Raw genomic sequence first — 15,907 nt, 5'->3', positions numbered from 1 at the left:
TACCGAGGCTGCACAGCTGCTCGCGCGGGTCACCTGACCGAGGCAGATTAACGCGTACGCGCGCACGCACACGCGAGGGGATGCAAGTCGTTGACTTGTTCGTGACGCAAGTCTAGTCATGCTGTTATTTAGTCATCCATTTTTATTCATCACAATATTAGGATTTAAAGGGGAGGTGTTTTTTCAAGAACACATATTTGAGAATGTTTCGACAAGTTCCATCTAATGTTATTTTATATCCTTTTGTTACATTGCAATTTCATTAATACTAAACCCATTTTATTTCATTAAAGTGTAATGCATTTTACTTTATAAACTATTAATTATTTATAGGCCTTTCTATGGTAATGTCTCTCATTTTAATTTAATTTTAATTCATTTTAGTTTTAGTTTTAATCATCTTTTTTAATTTCATTCGTATTATTTAATTTTTAAACTCTGTAATGCCACCACAACAAATTCAAGTGTTGTGTTTACACCACTGGCAATAAAGGTTTTCTAATTCGGATTTTGATTTCCTCATCAGATGGAGCCTATTTCAGACGTATATATTTTCTCTCCACACAGTTTCACTGTTAAAAATGATTTAAAAATGCGTCTGAGGGATAACAATGTTAACCCATTTATTTCAATAAATACCACAGTTAAAGGACTTATTTATCTCTCTTTTTTCTTTTTGGGGGAATATTTTGTTTCGATATTATATTTCTAAATCAAATTCACTTGAGAGAAAATATTGAACTATAAAAATATCAACTTATTTAGGCTGCCTTAGTGCTACTTGGTTCTGTTTTTCTTTTGCTTCTTTTGTGTGTCATCTTATTTCATTATTTTATTCTGTACTTCCGCCACAAGTAAATCTGATGTTGTGTCACTGTCAATAAACGTTTCCGATTATAATTTTACTTAATGTTTTGAATTTTTGTATTTGTTGTAAGAAATTAAATAAAATGTAAAACCTAAAATAATAAAACATTCAATCCAATTACACCCAAAGCTCATTTATAATGTAATGTTTATTCTTGTATTTTAAGTTTTACTGTCATATTAAAGCTATTTGTTTCATATCTGCTTTTGACTTAACAGCCCCTTACAACAGTAACAGTATATAATGTGGCGCCTGAGGGATTCTAACTGCCAAACCCTGGTCTAGAATCTGTGGTTCATCCAGTTACCAAACGGAACGGTTTTGGCATGTTAATACAAATCCAGACACTGCAATCTTGTTTTGCCAATAAAGTGACTAAAGCAACGTTACTCAGTGGGCTGGCCCAGATTAATACACTAGTATTAACACATTAATACACTTGGTGAGCCAGAATTTATTTGGCAATATCATAAATATATTCTAGTCAATCAATCATTTTAAGTCATTCGTTATTACACGTCTTGTGTTTGTCTTTATCACCATGGTAACGGAAAATAAATGATTCTTGAAATAACATGTCCTTCCCGGATTCATATGGGATTTCATCAGCTGCACGTCCATGAAGAAAAATAAGTAGCCCTCTGTCGCCCTCTGCTGTCCACAATCATCATTTCATTTAAGATTTTAGAAATCAAACGGTTGGTTCACGAGTGAAGATGATCTTCTTAAAACTTAAATAAATCACATACAAACAGACACACACTTACAAATGTTATAAAAATGTAATTGCATGTATGAATACACATCATTTCTGCTGGACAGCACAACACATTTAAGATTTAACACAATACATGTGATTCCTCAGAAAAAGAGTTTCATCTGCAGTCTGTGTTCACATCATGGTCATAAATTAAGTAAATACAAAATAAATGAATTCAAACCAAAGCCAATTGGCCGTCCTCGGAAGACCATTCAAGTAAAGCCCGACAATCACAGTGAGGGTTGTTTGAAAAAATGCCTTGCTCAAACCACACAGAAGACAGTGGTTACCAGCAGGAAGGAGAAGCCGCACCCGGCCTCGGAGATGTGACCCAAATCCGGTCAAATTCCAGTCGCATTTAACACCTGAAGGTTCTGAAAGTAATTGCACCGTGGACCTGCTGAGATCTCAATCCTTATCCAGTGAGATTTGCTTTCATTTGCTTGCACAGCCCGAGTATGGGGGAGGAGGGGAGTAGCTGGCAGCTCCCGGCTGAGTCGGGGTGTAGGGCGGCGGGTGTCGAGGGGGGGGAAACATTTCGTAGTCGTAAGTGTACGGAGGTGGAGGTCCTGAGTGGGAAACAAAGGATGACGTCAGCAAATACACATTTCACTGGAAAAAAAGGTGAAAAAAAATAATTGGAAAAACCTGCTTTAGTGTTTTTTTAATTTAAAATCTTCTGTACTTCTGTAGTGTGTGTTCTTTTATTTTCTTTTAATAATGTGTATTGTCTTGTACTAATGTATATTGTCTTGTACTAAGTAAGTAAGTTGTATTTATTCCATTTGATATTATAGTTTATCATTTATAAAGAAACATTTATTATTATTACTGTGAACCTCTATGACAACCTTCATTTCCCCAAGGTGGGAAGAATAATAACTCTTCATTTACTGGAAACCCCAATACATGTTGAAGCGCGAACGCCTCCACCTAGTGGCGACATATGAATTAGCAGTTCATAGTGTCAATTGTCTACAGTTTGTAAGTAAATTATATATTTAAAGCGCTTTTCCAGACCAGGGTCACAAAGCGCTTAAACAATCAAAACAAAACTCAATAAAATATATACTAAAAAGATCAAGATAACAACGAAAACAACACAGGAGTCTCAGAAAACCAAGGAAAAGCCTGCACGAAATTGTGTATCAATCAATGACTTTTGATGACTATATGAGTTACAGCGAGAAGAACTCAAGTCCAGGTATATCATAGTGGTTTCAACATTGTGAAGTTGAAAGCCAAACGTTAATCATTATGGTCTTCATAGAACCGAGCAACAGGTCAACTAAAGAGTCACATGAGTGATTCATTGCTAGTTCACAAAACATGTAATGATTCATCCCAGACAGCGTGATGGTGGTTTAGTTGTTCATCCATAAATAACTGCCATATTATTCAACTTAACAATTGAATTTTGATTTTAGAGGCTTTATGACCGCCACAGATGAGATTGAACAACCACATGGAGAGAACATAAGGTAGTTAGGAATCGGGCCACCACTGGATTGAGAGTCATCATTTATTCATCTCCTGCTCCTTCAGTGTTGTCACGCTACACTGGTCTGACTCGGGGCTCCGGCCGACACACAGGATCCTGTGTCACGCACAGACACCGGCAGAGACGCGACATGTCGCAGAATCAGATCAGCCAGACGGCGAGATGAATATACATTTAGTGATGATTTGAGAAACTTTTGATCGCTCACTTCAGTGGCTGGAGAGTCATGAGATCTGGAAGTAGAACCCGGTGACCTAGGCTTGAACTCTCCCCTGTGGTCGCGAGCTTTGACTTGTGACCGTCTCAGAGCCGTTACATACTGGACCACACAGAAACAAATATCTTCGGCTTTTGTCATATTGATTATTAGTGTCTGATACGAGCTTTATTTTGAAAAATGACAGGATTTTCACCCAAATAACACAAGCCTGTGAGTCCTGACACGTCAAGATGCTTGTGTTGGTCCAGTTTACTGGAGAAACAAACCTTCGAACGGTCACACCATTTTATTTTTTATTTGTTATCTGTTTCTGTTATTTAAGACTGGCAGTGATTCAGTGAGATGATAAAAGCATGTAAGAACTTGTAACTTTTAGGAAAGTTAAACAAAAAACAACAATTAAATCAAATAGCAATAATAAATTAACTGGAAGGTTCAGGTGTCACAACCAGATGGATTTTATAGACGAGCACCATGCAGGTATTTGGATTGGTTTTTAAGTGTGTGTCACTACATTAAAATCGACCTACATTTTTTGCCTATAACTCTAAAAAGAAACGGATTACTCATATAATAATCCAAACTCTTAGTCGACATGAGGGTGAGTAGAAAATGAGTGAATCTATAATATTGGGTGAACTATCACTTTAATTGAGGTAATGTGAATTATATAATTAATTTTTTCGTGTCACTGCAAATATGCATATTTTTTAGTTATTTTAACAAGAACAATATGTCTTTAAAATCACACATAAAATGTATATAAAATAAAAAACCAAGCAAATGATTTTTGCTTTTAATTGATACTCTATATACCTTAACAAGAAAATTAGTATTTCTTTTAGACAATGTATACAAACTATTTTACATTTAAACATATAACATTGACCAGGGGTTTGTATTGGCAAGAATCTGGCGATACGATACATATCACGGTACAGTGGCAACAATACGATATATCGCAATGCTGTAGGAACAACAATATATTGGGTTTCTGTCAAAGTATTTTTTATTTCTAGATCACTGCCGTAGCATCGTTAACACGCAATTCTGTGAAATGCTCAACACCAATTTACTAAATTCAAACAATATTTGTATTGCACAAAAGAAAAATACAACTGAAAGTAAGTGAATATTGTCATGTTAATTGTATTTTTAGCGCATCACTCGAACCCTGGAGCAAAGTCCTCAACAGGGTTTCCCACATGTAGACAAAATCCTTTTTAATTTTTTTAAATTGGTAATCAAAAATAACCTCAGTACCCTGTGACACTTAGTCAACAATGAAACTGCTGACATTTTGTTTTGACTGCAAGTTAAAAGTGAAAGTCATCTAAAATGACTTGTATACTTGCTAGCTTAGCTAGTTGATAGCAGTGCTATCTTAAAGTGTAACACATTTGTAAACAGGAAAATCTCCAAAACTCAGAAATAGTACATTTAAATTGAGGAAATGTTCATGGCATTCAAACCAAAATGGAGTCTACTAAACAAATCATTGTTTTATGACCCGATACCTGGATCACAAAAAGGCAAATATTATATTAAAAAGGGATTTTTTTGTGTGTACAAACCTGGGTAACCCTGTGTCACAGTGTTGATGTAGGATGTGCTGAACACACCAACGCGAGCGCCACGTCCATTTTTCATGCACATGCACACGCAGAGGAAGAGCGCCGCCACCGCGCCCATCAGAAACACGACGCCAAACACGATACCAGAGATGGCAGTGCCCCTGGAACACACACACACACACACACACATCAACACACATGGGACGCGGCCATCGACGTTCACACACGAGTGGGACCTCGTATGAAGCCGTCAGAGGCAAACACATGAAAGAGATCGGATGCCAGACAAATGGGTGAAAGGGCTAAAGCAGATGTGGGTCAAGTCAGCTGAGGTTAAAGGTCAACTGCCTCCATGCTCGTTCGAAGACAGCTGGTCTGTCCGTTCTAACCTCAGCTGAGCTGTTAGGGAACATACGGGGGCAGATGGAGGACGAGCGACATCAGCAGATATTTCTCATGATCAATAAAATATTCTTTTAAAGTCTTAAATGTGTATCTAAAGCATCTTTTTATCAACAGTGTCGTTCATTTATTCATTGTTTCCCACAGATACTTTTGAAAAGAAGGGGGGCAACGCCAACTCAGCAGTTTTGGTTCAAATGCCTTTAACCTTTACAACAAGCAATAATGCACAGAAATCTTAATCTTCTTTTATTGTTACATTAAAGACTCATGAATACTACTATTAATTTTACGTTGCCCGCCGGATAGTCAAAATCCGGGTAGATTAATGTTCCATGTTGATGAGCCGTGACAATAGTGTTAACATCTGTATCTTAGAGAGAGATCACGGATGTCAACAGATACACACATGTTAAAAAAAAAGAGTAAATGTTATGTTAAAGGACTTCGATGTGAAAAAATAACTTTAGAAAGATTTACTCATGCTTCCTGTTAGATTTGGTTAATGTTTTTCAGCATTAATCTCAATGTCTTAACATATATGTTTGCCACTTGTGTAATCGAGTTTAAAACCCCTGCATAATTTTTTATCAACAGAAAATTGTTTGACTGCCAGTACAAGAAATTAAAACCTAAATAAAACAACTGAAAAAGAGGAAAAGTTCCATCTAATCTACTTTTAAAGTAATTTGGTTTGGGTTTTATTACTATTATTAATTGTTTAATGTCTAACATGTATGCGTTTTCAATTTTTTAAAAGTGATTTATAGAAATTATTAAAAAGAAAAGTATAATAACAGTTGAAAATGATGATATATATTCACCACATTGACTTACGAGAGCACGTCGCCTACATAAGCGTAGTAGGAGCAGCAGAAAGGCGGCGATCCATCGCAGCAGTATTCTATGCAGCCTTCACACTGAGCCTCACTCCTTCCTGCAGTGCAAAGAATCACAGGTTTTAATCTTCTGATGTTAAAGTATAGCAGATTACTCCCCAATACCACCGTCTTTTAAACACATTGACCCCGTTTCGTGTGCCACACCGGCAGTGAGGAAACACAACTGTTAACACAAACTCCACTGAACTCGGCGGCCCTGACAGAAACGCTGCCATATTTCCATGTAAATGCCTCCAGGCGGCCCCAGCAGTCGTGCTGCTCCTGGGTGGTCCGCGGAGGTCCTGGCTCCTGTCTCTCGGCACACTGGTGGGAGACAATGACACCGTGTCTGTCACACCCACCCCTCCTTTAAACACACAACCTGGGCCTCCCCCACGCCAGGACTTCAGTAGTGACTCTTATTTAAGCTGAACAAGAATAAAAATGTACTTTTTGTTGTTGTTCTTTTAAGCACATTTCACCTTGTATGTGATGCTTGTGTTACTTGTGGAGTTCATGCTTGTGTTGCCTGAACATTAATCACTTGAGATTTAGTTTAGTTTATTTTATAAATCGAAATTAAATTTTCTTTAAATGTGTGTTATTGGACTGAGAAATAAAAGTGGAGGGCCAGTATAAAAGGACTTTGGTTTACCGTTGAACCCAGACTTGATAAACATTGTCATTCCTCTACCAGGTTACCTGTTTATTACAGGCTTTTAATGTGTAGTTGTGCTCTGTAATCTTGAATCTTCAGAAGTTAAAAATCACCTGATGTTATCTGTGTCTCTATGTAAGAACGTGAGCTCAGCAGCAACATCATTGCACTTCCTTAAACCAGATTTAAAATTTTTAAACAATGAATGGAGTTCAGCAAAATGACCATTTAAGTCACATTAAATCAAACCTAATTAAGGGTTTCTGGTCTTATGAAACCATTACGATCATAAGACTTAAAATGCACAAGATTTAATTAGTGAAAAAAAAGTAACTAAAATATATATTGATATCAGATGTCTTATAATGAATATTGAAAAAAAAAAAATAGATTTATAAATACATATGAGCTAGGTTTCAGCATCTTTTCAACAGGGACCATTGGGGGCCCACCACCCTCTTTTCAAACGAGCACTAGTCCCTATAAACACACAACAAGAATGGAACCAACAACCTCACCTGTGAATAAAGAGAGCAACAGCGAGTTTCGCAACAGCTTTCCTCCAGCATCCCCTCTTCTCCAGGGGTTTTCCATTGCGCCCCTTCACTCCTCTGATGGACTTCAGGATCAGATGTTTGAAGGTTCAATCCCCTGCCGTCACCTCTCGCGCTCCTCCAGCCGCATCCTCTCGCTCCCCTTCACAAACACTCGTGCACGATCTTTCTCACTGGTTTTGGGATTCGCCGACCAAAAAAAACAGGCAACGTTTGTGGCAACACGCGTGGAAGTCTATGTCTTCACCTCCTCCTGCTGGAGGCTGAAAGTTTCTTCTACTCCCTCCCCCTTCATGAGGGGCGCACCGAGTAGCTCCGCCCTTCAAAATAAAAGACCCAGCGCAGTAGCTTGTGATACACGTTTGTAGGTGTTATATAGTATTTATAATAACCGTATTACCGCGTGTATCGTAAACAATACTAAACATTTAAAAGATGTATATACATTTATATGGATCATAACAATGTATACATAATATATCTTAGAATAATTAAAGTATATAACAATGCAAACAAGTTACGTTAAAGTAGCTCAATGAGATTTTTAGTCGAGCGACACCAATGGACTCAAGTGGTAGTGTTTAGCCCGACGGGAGACCACATTTCCCATGAGCACTCGCTAAACATCGCAGAAAGTTGCCATGTCCCGGTTTGTAGCATTTGGAAGACTTTTCTGTTTCCAGACTTCCATTGATGAATGAAGGATGATATTGATGAGGTAATGAATCAGATCGTGGATAATGAAATATGATATGTGTTATGACGGCTTTGTAAAAAAAAAAAAACACAACCAGTGTGATATGTAGCATGTTCACACCATCCCCAGGAACTTTAACAGTGAAAATAAAAATCACACAAAACACCTCAAGTCACTGTATATTTGAGTCATTCAACTAGTTTTAAGTTGATGTGTCATCACAAGTTATTTTAGTACAAAAATGTTAAGGTACCCAAAACTACCCATTGCTGCTTTAAGACTGTTATTTTTACTATCGGATGTGTATTTTTAAAATTGGAAAGCTCTTAAACCAAAACTGTTTTTTATAGGTTATATTGAATGGAAATGTTTCGTTTCTTTTAAATATACAAAATCGTTTTAATGATTTGATTTTATTGTTACAGGCCATTACAGTTACAGGCCATTACAGGGGCCACATTCTGTACAGTAACTGATGTGAGGGGCCATCAAGAAAAAGGAATAGAAGACTTAAATATAACGGGAACAATAATGTAAGAAATGTATGTTACAAGACAAATCAAATAATATAAAGTAATATAGGCTTAAATTATACATTTTATTATAATATATTTTTGAATATACACTTAAATCTTTTTGTTGAGCAATACTTATTCACAAAAAAAGAGGTAATATCCTAGAACAAAAGCCCTATGCTATTATTTTTGAACTATTAATGAATAATATAAATACATATACAATGAAATTGTTAGTTTCTACATGATATGTCTGATTAGTCTCTTCTTTTGACCTCATGAGGGCCACATCAATACAGACAACAACCGTATGTGGCCACCGGGGGCTTCTTTCCACATGTCCGCTCTATTCTAACCTATCTTGAGTGCCCTCCAGAGTCTCGCTTCTCTTCGTCATGTATCTAATGTACCTCATTGGGTGTCATCTCGTTTTATTTTACCCTGTGTTTCAATTTCTTGTATTGCTCATCCGACTTTTCTCCTGTATTTCCTCTATCCTCTGTCCAAACCAACTGAGTCAGGCCTTCCTAACTCGATCTTTAAACGTTTCCATGTGAACCATTGCTCTGATGAAGTCATTTCAGGTCGCTCCAATTGAAAACCCATGTATTATTGTTTCTGCTGCTTCTAACTCTTTCTGTCTTTCATATATCATGACAGCTCTTTGCTCTTTTTATGACACGCTTCCTTTTCTTTTGTCTTTGGACAGTCATTTCTGTCTGTGTTTGTGTTGAGAATTTATTACAAAACAACCATGTCTGTCAAAAAAACATAAATAAAAGACCAAACAGATGCGCTGCACAAGTCATGTGATACTTTATTCATGAACCTACGACCAAATATATAACACTGTATAAATACTCTGCATATTCTGCTTCCTTCTGTGATCTCAATGACAAATAGAAAAAATTATATTAAAAAGCCACATGATTATATTTAACAGGCTGTACAAAAATAAATAAGGTTTGCATATTCTGTACAAATGAGGAAAAACCATTACAAAACAAAATACCTTCGCAGAAGGCACGGAGAGACTTACTTATGAAGTAGTAGCAGGAGACAAGTCCCTCTTTAGGCCTCCACACACACGTACAACCATTTGTTCACACACACTCTTTGGTCTTAGGAAAGCTCCCTCATGGACAGATGTGAAGAGGGAAGGATATGGCTAACAGGACAAACAGTACTGAGGCATCTAGAGACAAACGGGTGGTACAATGTGCCGCTGGCAAAAACAACAAACAGGAAGTGCTACAGGTTTGTGATAAATAAACACAGACTGGCAATTTGCTCACGCACAAAAAAAATAAACAAACACTGGCTTATCTTATTTTCCATACCTGATGGGCTGAGCACGTAAAATATCTGTTTTTTTTTCTTTAGTTTTTTTCGTTTTTTTATATAATCTGTATGAACCTCTCCCAAATTTGTCCAGCCCAGCTTGGACAAACACAAAAACATGCATTTAAAACGTGCGCACACATACACACAATCACACCACACATGAAGGCATGACGCTGGTGTGGTAAGCAGCGTGCTCTCAAACTAACCAGTTGTGTTCACCTCCAGGATGGAAGGATGAGCCGCTACTGGTATTTAAAGCCAAGAGAGCTATGTGTGTGCAGTCCTTGTTGCTGCCACTTGATGGCAGTGCCGCTCTGAGTCACTATCAGACCCCCACTTTTTTAAACAGGAGTTGAAGTAGCCTTAAATGGATGTAAACATTCACTTGCTTCGTTACGAAAGTGAGGCACTGAAGGTCAGAGTTTTGCAACTCAAGTATGGTGAGAGATCAGTTGCTTCTTAGCAGGCACCCTGATAGCAAAGTTCCAGGAGGGGTCGCGGCCGATCTTTGGAGTCACAGCTCTCGTTCGACAGTGTGCGGCCATCATGACCGATACAGCGCAGTTGACGTTTGCGGTAGCCACGGTCACAGGTCTTAGAGCAGTTTGACCATTCTCCAAGGAGCCAGGAAGGACAGGCCTGAGAGGAGCAGAACCTTGTAGCCAAGGGACGAAGTTCCTCTGGACAGTCTTTAGACGGACGACCTTGGGAGTCGAGACACACCACCTCTCTCTGTTGTGTCCCTCCTCCACAAGTCTGGGAACACAGACCCCATTCTCGGAGAGTCCATTCAGCCCCACCCACCTCTCGGATGGCGTTGATTGACTGCCGGCGCCCTGAGTTGTTGCTGGAAGAAGAGATGGGCCTGGGAGCAAAGTAGCTGTACTTCACCCGTGGCCTTGGTGCTTCTCCGACTGACAATACTTGGATGGTGAGGGGCTCAGGAAGAGGGGCGAAACTACGAAGCCGCTCAAGAGTCGCGGACGACCCACTATAGCGCAACAAAGCCCCTTTCAGGGCAATGTCTGTCTCCAGTGTCATGAGCTTGAAGTCACCATTTAGCAGATAGGTTCCATCTATCTTGCGTACTGCTAGGTAGCTGCTGTCATGGCGACTGCTGCCAGGAGAGCGTTGCTTGACATCAAGATGGGTGGCCCCCGCAGGAATAGTCACAACGTCTTGGTACCCAGGTCTTAAACAGAGAAGAGTGCAAAAGTCAACTTTCCGTTCAAAGTCATGACAATGTTTAATGTCTTTTGTTTTTTTCAGCTTACCTGGCCCGCTCCAGAGAGCCTGACACTTTTTTACACGTGGCGCCGTCTCCACCGCATAGTCCACACTTGTCGAAGCGCTGGTTGGAACCGATGACGCGATCACAACCAGCTTTGACACACTGTCCTTGGACACAGACTGAGGTGGAATCTGGACTGCAGGGTGTGCCATCAGCCACCTGGGGAACGGATAAAAAACAAACTAATTAGAGTTTTGTGTTGGCAGTAGATAAAACCCTTAGGAAGGATGTCTTCAACACAACTAATAACAATCTTCAGCATCTCTCACCTTTGATTTCAGTTGAAAGAAGTATCCAGTCCCTTTAGCTCTGCACATCAACTTGCAGCGGTCTTTGGGTGAGACGCCAGCATACTTTGGCACCCACTCAACCCCCTCTCCTGATCCCAGAGACACTTGGGCTGACATGTCATTGTGAGCCAGACACTGTTCCTCACGGAATGACAAACCTGGGAAAAGAAAAGTTGGACTTTAAGTATGTTTACTTTAAGAGAAACTTAAGAGACGTTTTTAATTCTCAGTGTCTCACCATTTACATCGGGGCAGACCTCCGTGTTACATGAACGATACTGGATCCTCTTCCCCTCACAGTACTTGCCACCATTTTTGGGCAAGGGGTTGTCACAGGCGCGGAATGAGTATTGCACTCCACCACCACAAGTGCGAGAGCAGTCACCCCAGGGTCCCCATAATCCCCATCCGCCATTAACAGGTGTCTGAAAACAAGATTACAACAATAAGACTAGCTGATAACAGACCTAGATTTTTTGTTCAATAAATCCAACACCTACTTGATGTTTGGCAGCTTGACTCTTTGTCAGACATTGTCCAGCCAGGCAGTAATTGTCATGCCCGCATGGTGTACCGTCGGCCCAGGGAGAGTTTTTAGTCTGACATACAAGCAACCCGTTGGATGTGGTCACCGTGCACCATAGAGCGGCACAAGTCGTGCTCAGGTCCGGGCAGTGCTGGGAGTCGTCACCGAACGTCAGCCGGCACTGATGGTCAGCATCGTAAATGGTGCCGGGAAGGGTTGGCGGGAGAACTTGAGGCTTGACGGGCTTATCAAGCAGACATTGACCGTGGCCGTTATCCAAAAACGTGGTGATCATAAGTGCAGAGCAGGGGGACCATGGCTGCTGTTGGTCCAGGTTGGAGAGGGTGGATGCCATCATGTGGGAACCCCAGTGGACACCATTGACTCCAGAGCACATCTGGGCATCATCATGAGGCATGTTGAAGACATGACCTAGAGAACATACATTAAACAACATTAAATCTTGACGACATTTTTCAAAGGTAGAATTTCAAGCTCTCAAAAACTTACCAAGTTCATGGGCCACAGTGAAGGCCGCTTGAAGTCCATCATCTTCGATAATAGAGCAGCTTTTTTCAGGGTCACAAACTGTCCCAACATCTGCCATTCCCAGGGTGTCACAAGAGTGGGCGCCACAGAGATCCTGGTCAAAAGTTACAGGAAACATTTTAAAATCAATTCTCAAAAATTCAGTTCCTATACTTTTATATCATCATATTTCTGAGCCACTTACAGTCCTAGTGAAGAGCATGGCCGTGTCATAGTGCTCCGGATGCCGGTCACTTGGTGGATTGTGCTGACGCTGCCACTGGCAGAAATTGCGCAGGGTCATGGCGGCATTCGATGAAACCTGAGGTCCCCTCTCTTCCTCGTACACCACCAACAGCTTCACCACCGACAGACTGATAGAATTGAGGATGCTGGGGTGGCGGTAGAGGCGGGATGCTACAGCCATTATGGTCAGAAGGTAAGGCTTTAGACCGGCACCGTGGAATTCAGCCATGGACTGGTCAGCCACGATCATTATCTCTAAGTAGCGTGGCGTAGACACAAAACGTTTGGTCCTCTGGTGCACTGATGGGAGGAAAGAAGATTGTACGGTCAACTTTTGAGATTACAGAAAAAAACAAAATGTACTTTCTGATTAAGTCAGTTCTATCATTGCTATTTTTCAAAGATTTGGGAACATATTCTTGGGGGTTCCTGGGGGAGTTGGCTGTGACTCACGCCACATATGCTCCCCCTCCCCTTAAAAAATGAACTTGCAGTGTGGAAAATAGTGAGAAAATCCTTTCTAAGAGGAAAAAAATCTACCGGCGAGTATAGTACCAGGGGAGAGTTTACACGTCTCAGTACTGCCGGGCTCTGGCTGGCCCCAACCTCCCCCTCCTTTTCTCCCCCTTCTGTCTACTCTGGAAAACTTTCCCCTCCTTCCTCACATAACCCTTTCCTTCCCCTCCTTCTTCACTAGGGTTGTCAAAAAAGACACCTGAGGAGCTAAAAAACTGCTGAGTCAGCAAATTAAAGATATTCTTTCCAAACTTTCTAGTGACTTCCAATTGTATTTTAGACAAATGAATGTTAATAAATGCGTAAATCTTACCAGGTTGCTCTGCCTGGTCGCCCAAGGGCTTGGTTTTCTTCTCCAGGTTGCTTGGCACTCGTTCCTCGTCCTCATTAACCCCGCACTTGGAGCTGCCATCCACCGCTAAACCTGCGCGACCTCTGCGCCGGATCAAGTGGACTCCCTCCTCCTCATCGGGACCCAAGAAGCCACTGGAGTTATGGGGCTGGATGAAGAACTCTTCCCCCTCTGAGTAGAATCCACCTCTGAGTCCGTGGCACAGGTTGAGAGCCGCGGCCGAGTGCTCCTCTCCGTTCACGGTCCCGGAGTAGAAGCAGTTCTCCTCCGGGGGCTCCTGGGTCGGTCCGGACTCGGGGGTACCCACAATGTGGAAGACGAACCCCGGGGCTAGGAAAGTGTGGTCTGGCTCAAGATGCAGGATCAGTTCTTTGTCAAATACATCCAGCCTGTACACCCGCATCTCTAACTCCTTCTCGCGCTCCTCCGGGGACAGAGTCCTCCGCGGTTCGGTTCGGGCTGTCGGGTCGAGTCGAACCGGGATGACGGTGCTCTCCTCCCAGGAGTCCTGCGCTGCGCCGGCGCACAGAACGACCATGAAGCCGATGGACGCGTGAATAAACCACATCTTTCAACTGAAATCCGACTTTCTGATTTGACAAAAGCCAGTATTTACTACTTTTCCAGCACCAAAAGATCACAGATTAAAAAAACTCTAAAGATCAAATCCAGTTGGAAAAGTTTTTCTTCTAAATAGAAGTTACAAGTTTATGGTCAGTTAAATCCAAGAGAGGTCCAGGTCTAGGATTGGCTTCGCTGACCTGCTCGCTTTGGTGTCTTTGCCTTGCAGTCAGAACCCAGCCGGTCCCCCCTTATATATATCCGAACCCCCTCCTCCTCCTCGTAGTCCAGGGACCACCCCCTTTTTTTCCCCCTGACTTTCCTTTGATGTGTGAGGGGGCAAATCCCGTGCGCAACTCTAACGCAACAACGGAGCTGGCGCGTTGCCACAGCAATCACGGGAGAGAACAGAAAGTCTTCCTGGCGCAGGAACCTCTGGACAGTCTTCGCCTCGTCAATGGGCGATGTTTTTTTTATTGCTCAACACCAAACTCTTTACTGAGCGCTGGCAGAGAGAAGAACCATCTTTCTGGGGCGAGACTCCTGCGCACGGACGCGCTCCGGCCGGAGGTCTGCACCGGGGAGAGGGAGCCGAGCGGGGCCGATGAGGTCTTAAGGTGGAACACTTCGGACTTCAGCTGCTTTACTGCGCAAAACAAACCGGGGAGAAGCCCCTGTCAACCGGTCTCTCACCCCACCCTCGTAGCCTGGCCCCTATCGTCCAACACACAGTTTTTTAAAGTTTTCACAAGTCCAAAGTTTCAAATACCACAAACTTAAAAAACTTAAATTTCCTCTAAAATGCAATAGTGTCACTAAAACCCTTGAGTATTCACCATATAAAAGCGTTAAGACTTACAACACGTGACACATGAATGTATTATCATTACGTACTTAAATTCCGATGTTAAACTTTTCCACACAAACGCAACAAGTCAGTGGGGACCAGGCTGAGAGATGTCGTTCCACCTTAAGAGGGGACGCCTGGAGAAGATGTTCCCCCTGACGCCGCTAGGTGGCGTCAGAAACTCTAATAACGATTTCCAAACTTTTCCATGATTCACCTGCCGCTAAACTGTTCAACGGCAGGTGTCGCTCTTCAACCATGTTTCAGTTCGAATGCGTTCAATGAAGGGACAGCCTTGTACCACAAGGTGGAACAAGTACTTCGTTTAGGAAGTTAACTTGATTTTTGACATTCTAGTTTATTTCCCATTATTCTATACTTGGAACTAGAATTTTTAGATTATATTCTTGGAATTATTCAATTTCATCTTGGTCTGTTCTCTAAAGTGAAATCTTTTACATCATAGTTCCAGGTTTTGATGATAGTTCTTATAAAAAGCTAAATAGGTATTGAAAAAAACCCAAATTAATATATATATATAATTTGGGGTTTTTATATTCTAGACCATGTTGAGTGTGATTGAAGGTTTTTATTTCTATTTCTTGATTATTCCCTCATTGGGGAAATTGAATTGATTGAATTCAATCAATTGTATTATATTGTGGCCTTTTGTGCCAGGTCAATGTGTGCACTTTACCCCAGGATTTAAGGTTTTCGGGTGACTTACTATTATACTTGGCATCAGAAGTGGGATGTTCATCTGAGATGGATGCAGA

At 41.2% G+C, this 15,907-nt stretch overlaps 2 protein-coding genes across 2 annotated transcripts; both read right to left on the bottom strand.

The window, feature by feature from the left end:
• Positions 1-1,455: 1,455 nt before the first annotated feature.
• Positions 1,456-7,602, bottom strand: cyyr1 (cysteine/tyrosine-rich 1). The gene is made up of 4 exons (XM_087792592.1): positions 7,383-7,602; positions 6,163-6,262; positions 4,924-5,084; positions 1,456-2,197 (listed from the first exon to the last, which is right to left on the bottom strand). The coding sequence occupies exons 1-4, from the start codon at positions 7,456-7,458 to the stop codon at positions 2,064-2,066; spliced, it is 471 nt and encodes a 156-aa protein (XP_087648718.1). The 5' UTR covers positions 7,459-7,602; the 3' UTR covers positions 1,456-2,063.
• A 1,827-nt stretch (positions 7,603-9,429) lies between these two features.
• On the bottom strand, positions 9,430-14,493 carry adamts1 (ADAM metallopeptidase with thrombospondin type 1 motif, 1). The gene is made up of 8 exons (XM_087791704.1): positions 13,685-14,493; positions 12,815-13,155; positions 12,592-12,724; positions 12,056-12,513; positions 11,794-11,980; positions 11,535-11,713; positions 11,249-11,424; positions 9,430-11,166 (listed from the first exon to the last, which is right to left on the bottom strand). Exons 1-8 carry the CDS (start codon positions 14,289-14,291, stop codon positions 10,434-10,436), a joined length of 2,814 nt encoding a protein of 937 aa, XP_087647830.1. The 5' UTR covers positions 14,292-14,493; the 3' UTR covers positions 9,430-10,433.
• Positions 14,494-15,907: the final 1,414 nt, after the last annotated feature.

This window comes from Callionymus lyra, chromosome 5 (assembly GCF_982586985.1).
Source record: "Callionymus lyra chromosome 5, fCalLyr1.hap1.1, whole genome shotgun sequence".
NCBI lineage: Eukaryota > Metazoa > Chordata > Actinopteri > Syngnathiformes > Callionymidae > Callionymus > Callionymus lyra.
Note: the sequence above shows the minus strand (reverse complement) of the source record. Positions and strands in the feature narration are given on the sequence as shown.

Coding starts and splice junctions, on each gene's coding strand:
- cyyr1 (XM_087792592.1), bottom strand. CDS start 7,458: ATGGAAAACCCCTGGAGAAGAGGGGATGCTGGAGGAAAGCTGTTGCGA. Junction 5,085..6,162: donor TATGTAGGCGACGTGCTCTC/GTAAGTCAATGT, acceptor TGTGTGTTCCAG/GGGCACTGCCATCTCTGGTA. Junction 2,198..4,923: donor TGTGACACAGGGTTACCCAG/GTTTGTACACAC, acceptor TTTCCCACTCAG/GACCTCCACCTCCGTACACT.
- adamts1 (XM_087791704.1), bottom strand. CDS start 14,291: ATGTGGTTTATTCACGCGTCCATCGGCTTCATGGTCGTTCTGTGCGCC. Junction 11,981..12,055: donor GTCAAGCTGCCAAACATCAA/GTAGGTGTTGGA, acceptor TCTTGTTTTCAG/ACACCTGTTAATGGCGGATG. Junction 11,425..11,534: donor TCTTTCAACTGAAATCAAAG/GTGAGAGATGCT, acceptor TCCGTTCCCCAG/GTGGCTGATGGCACACCCTG.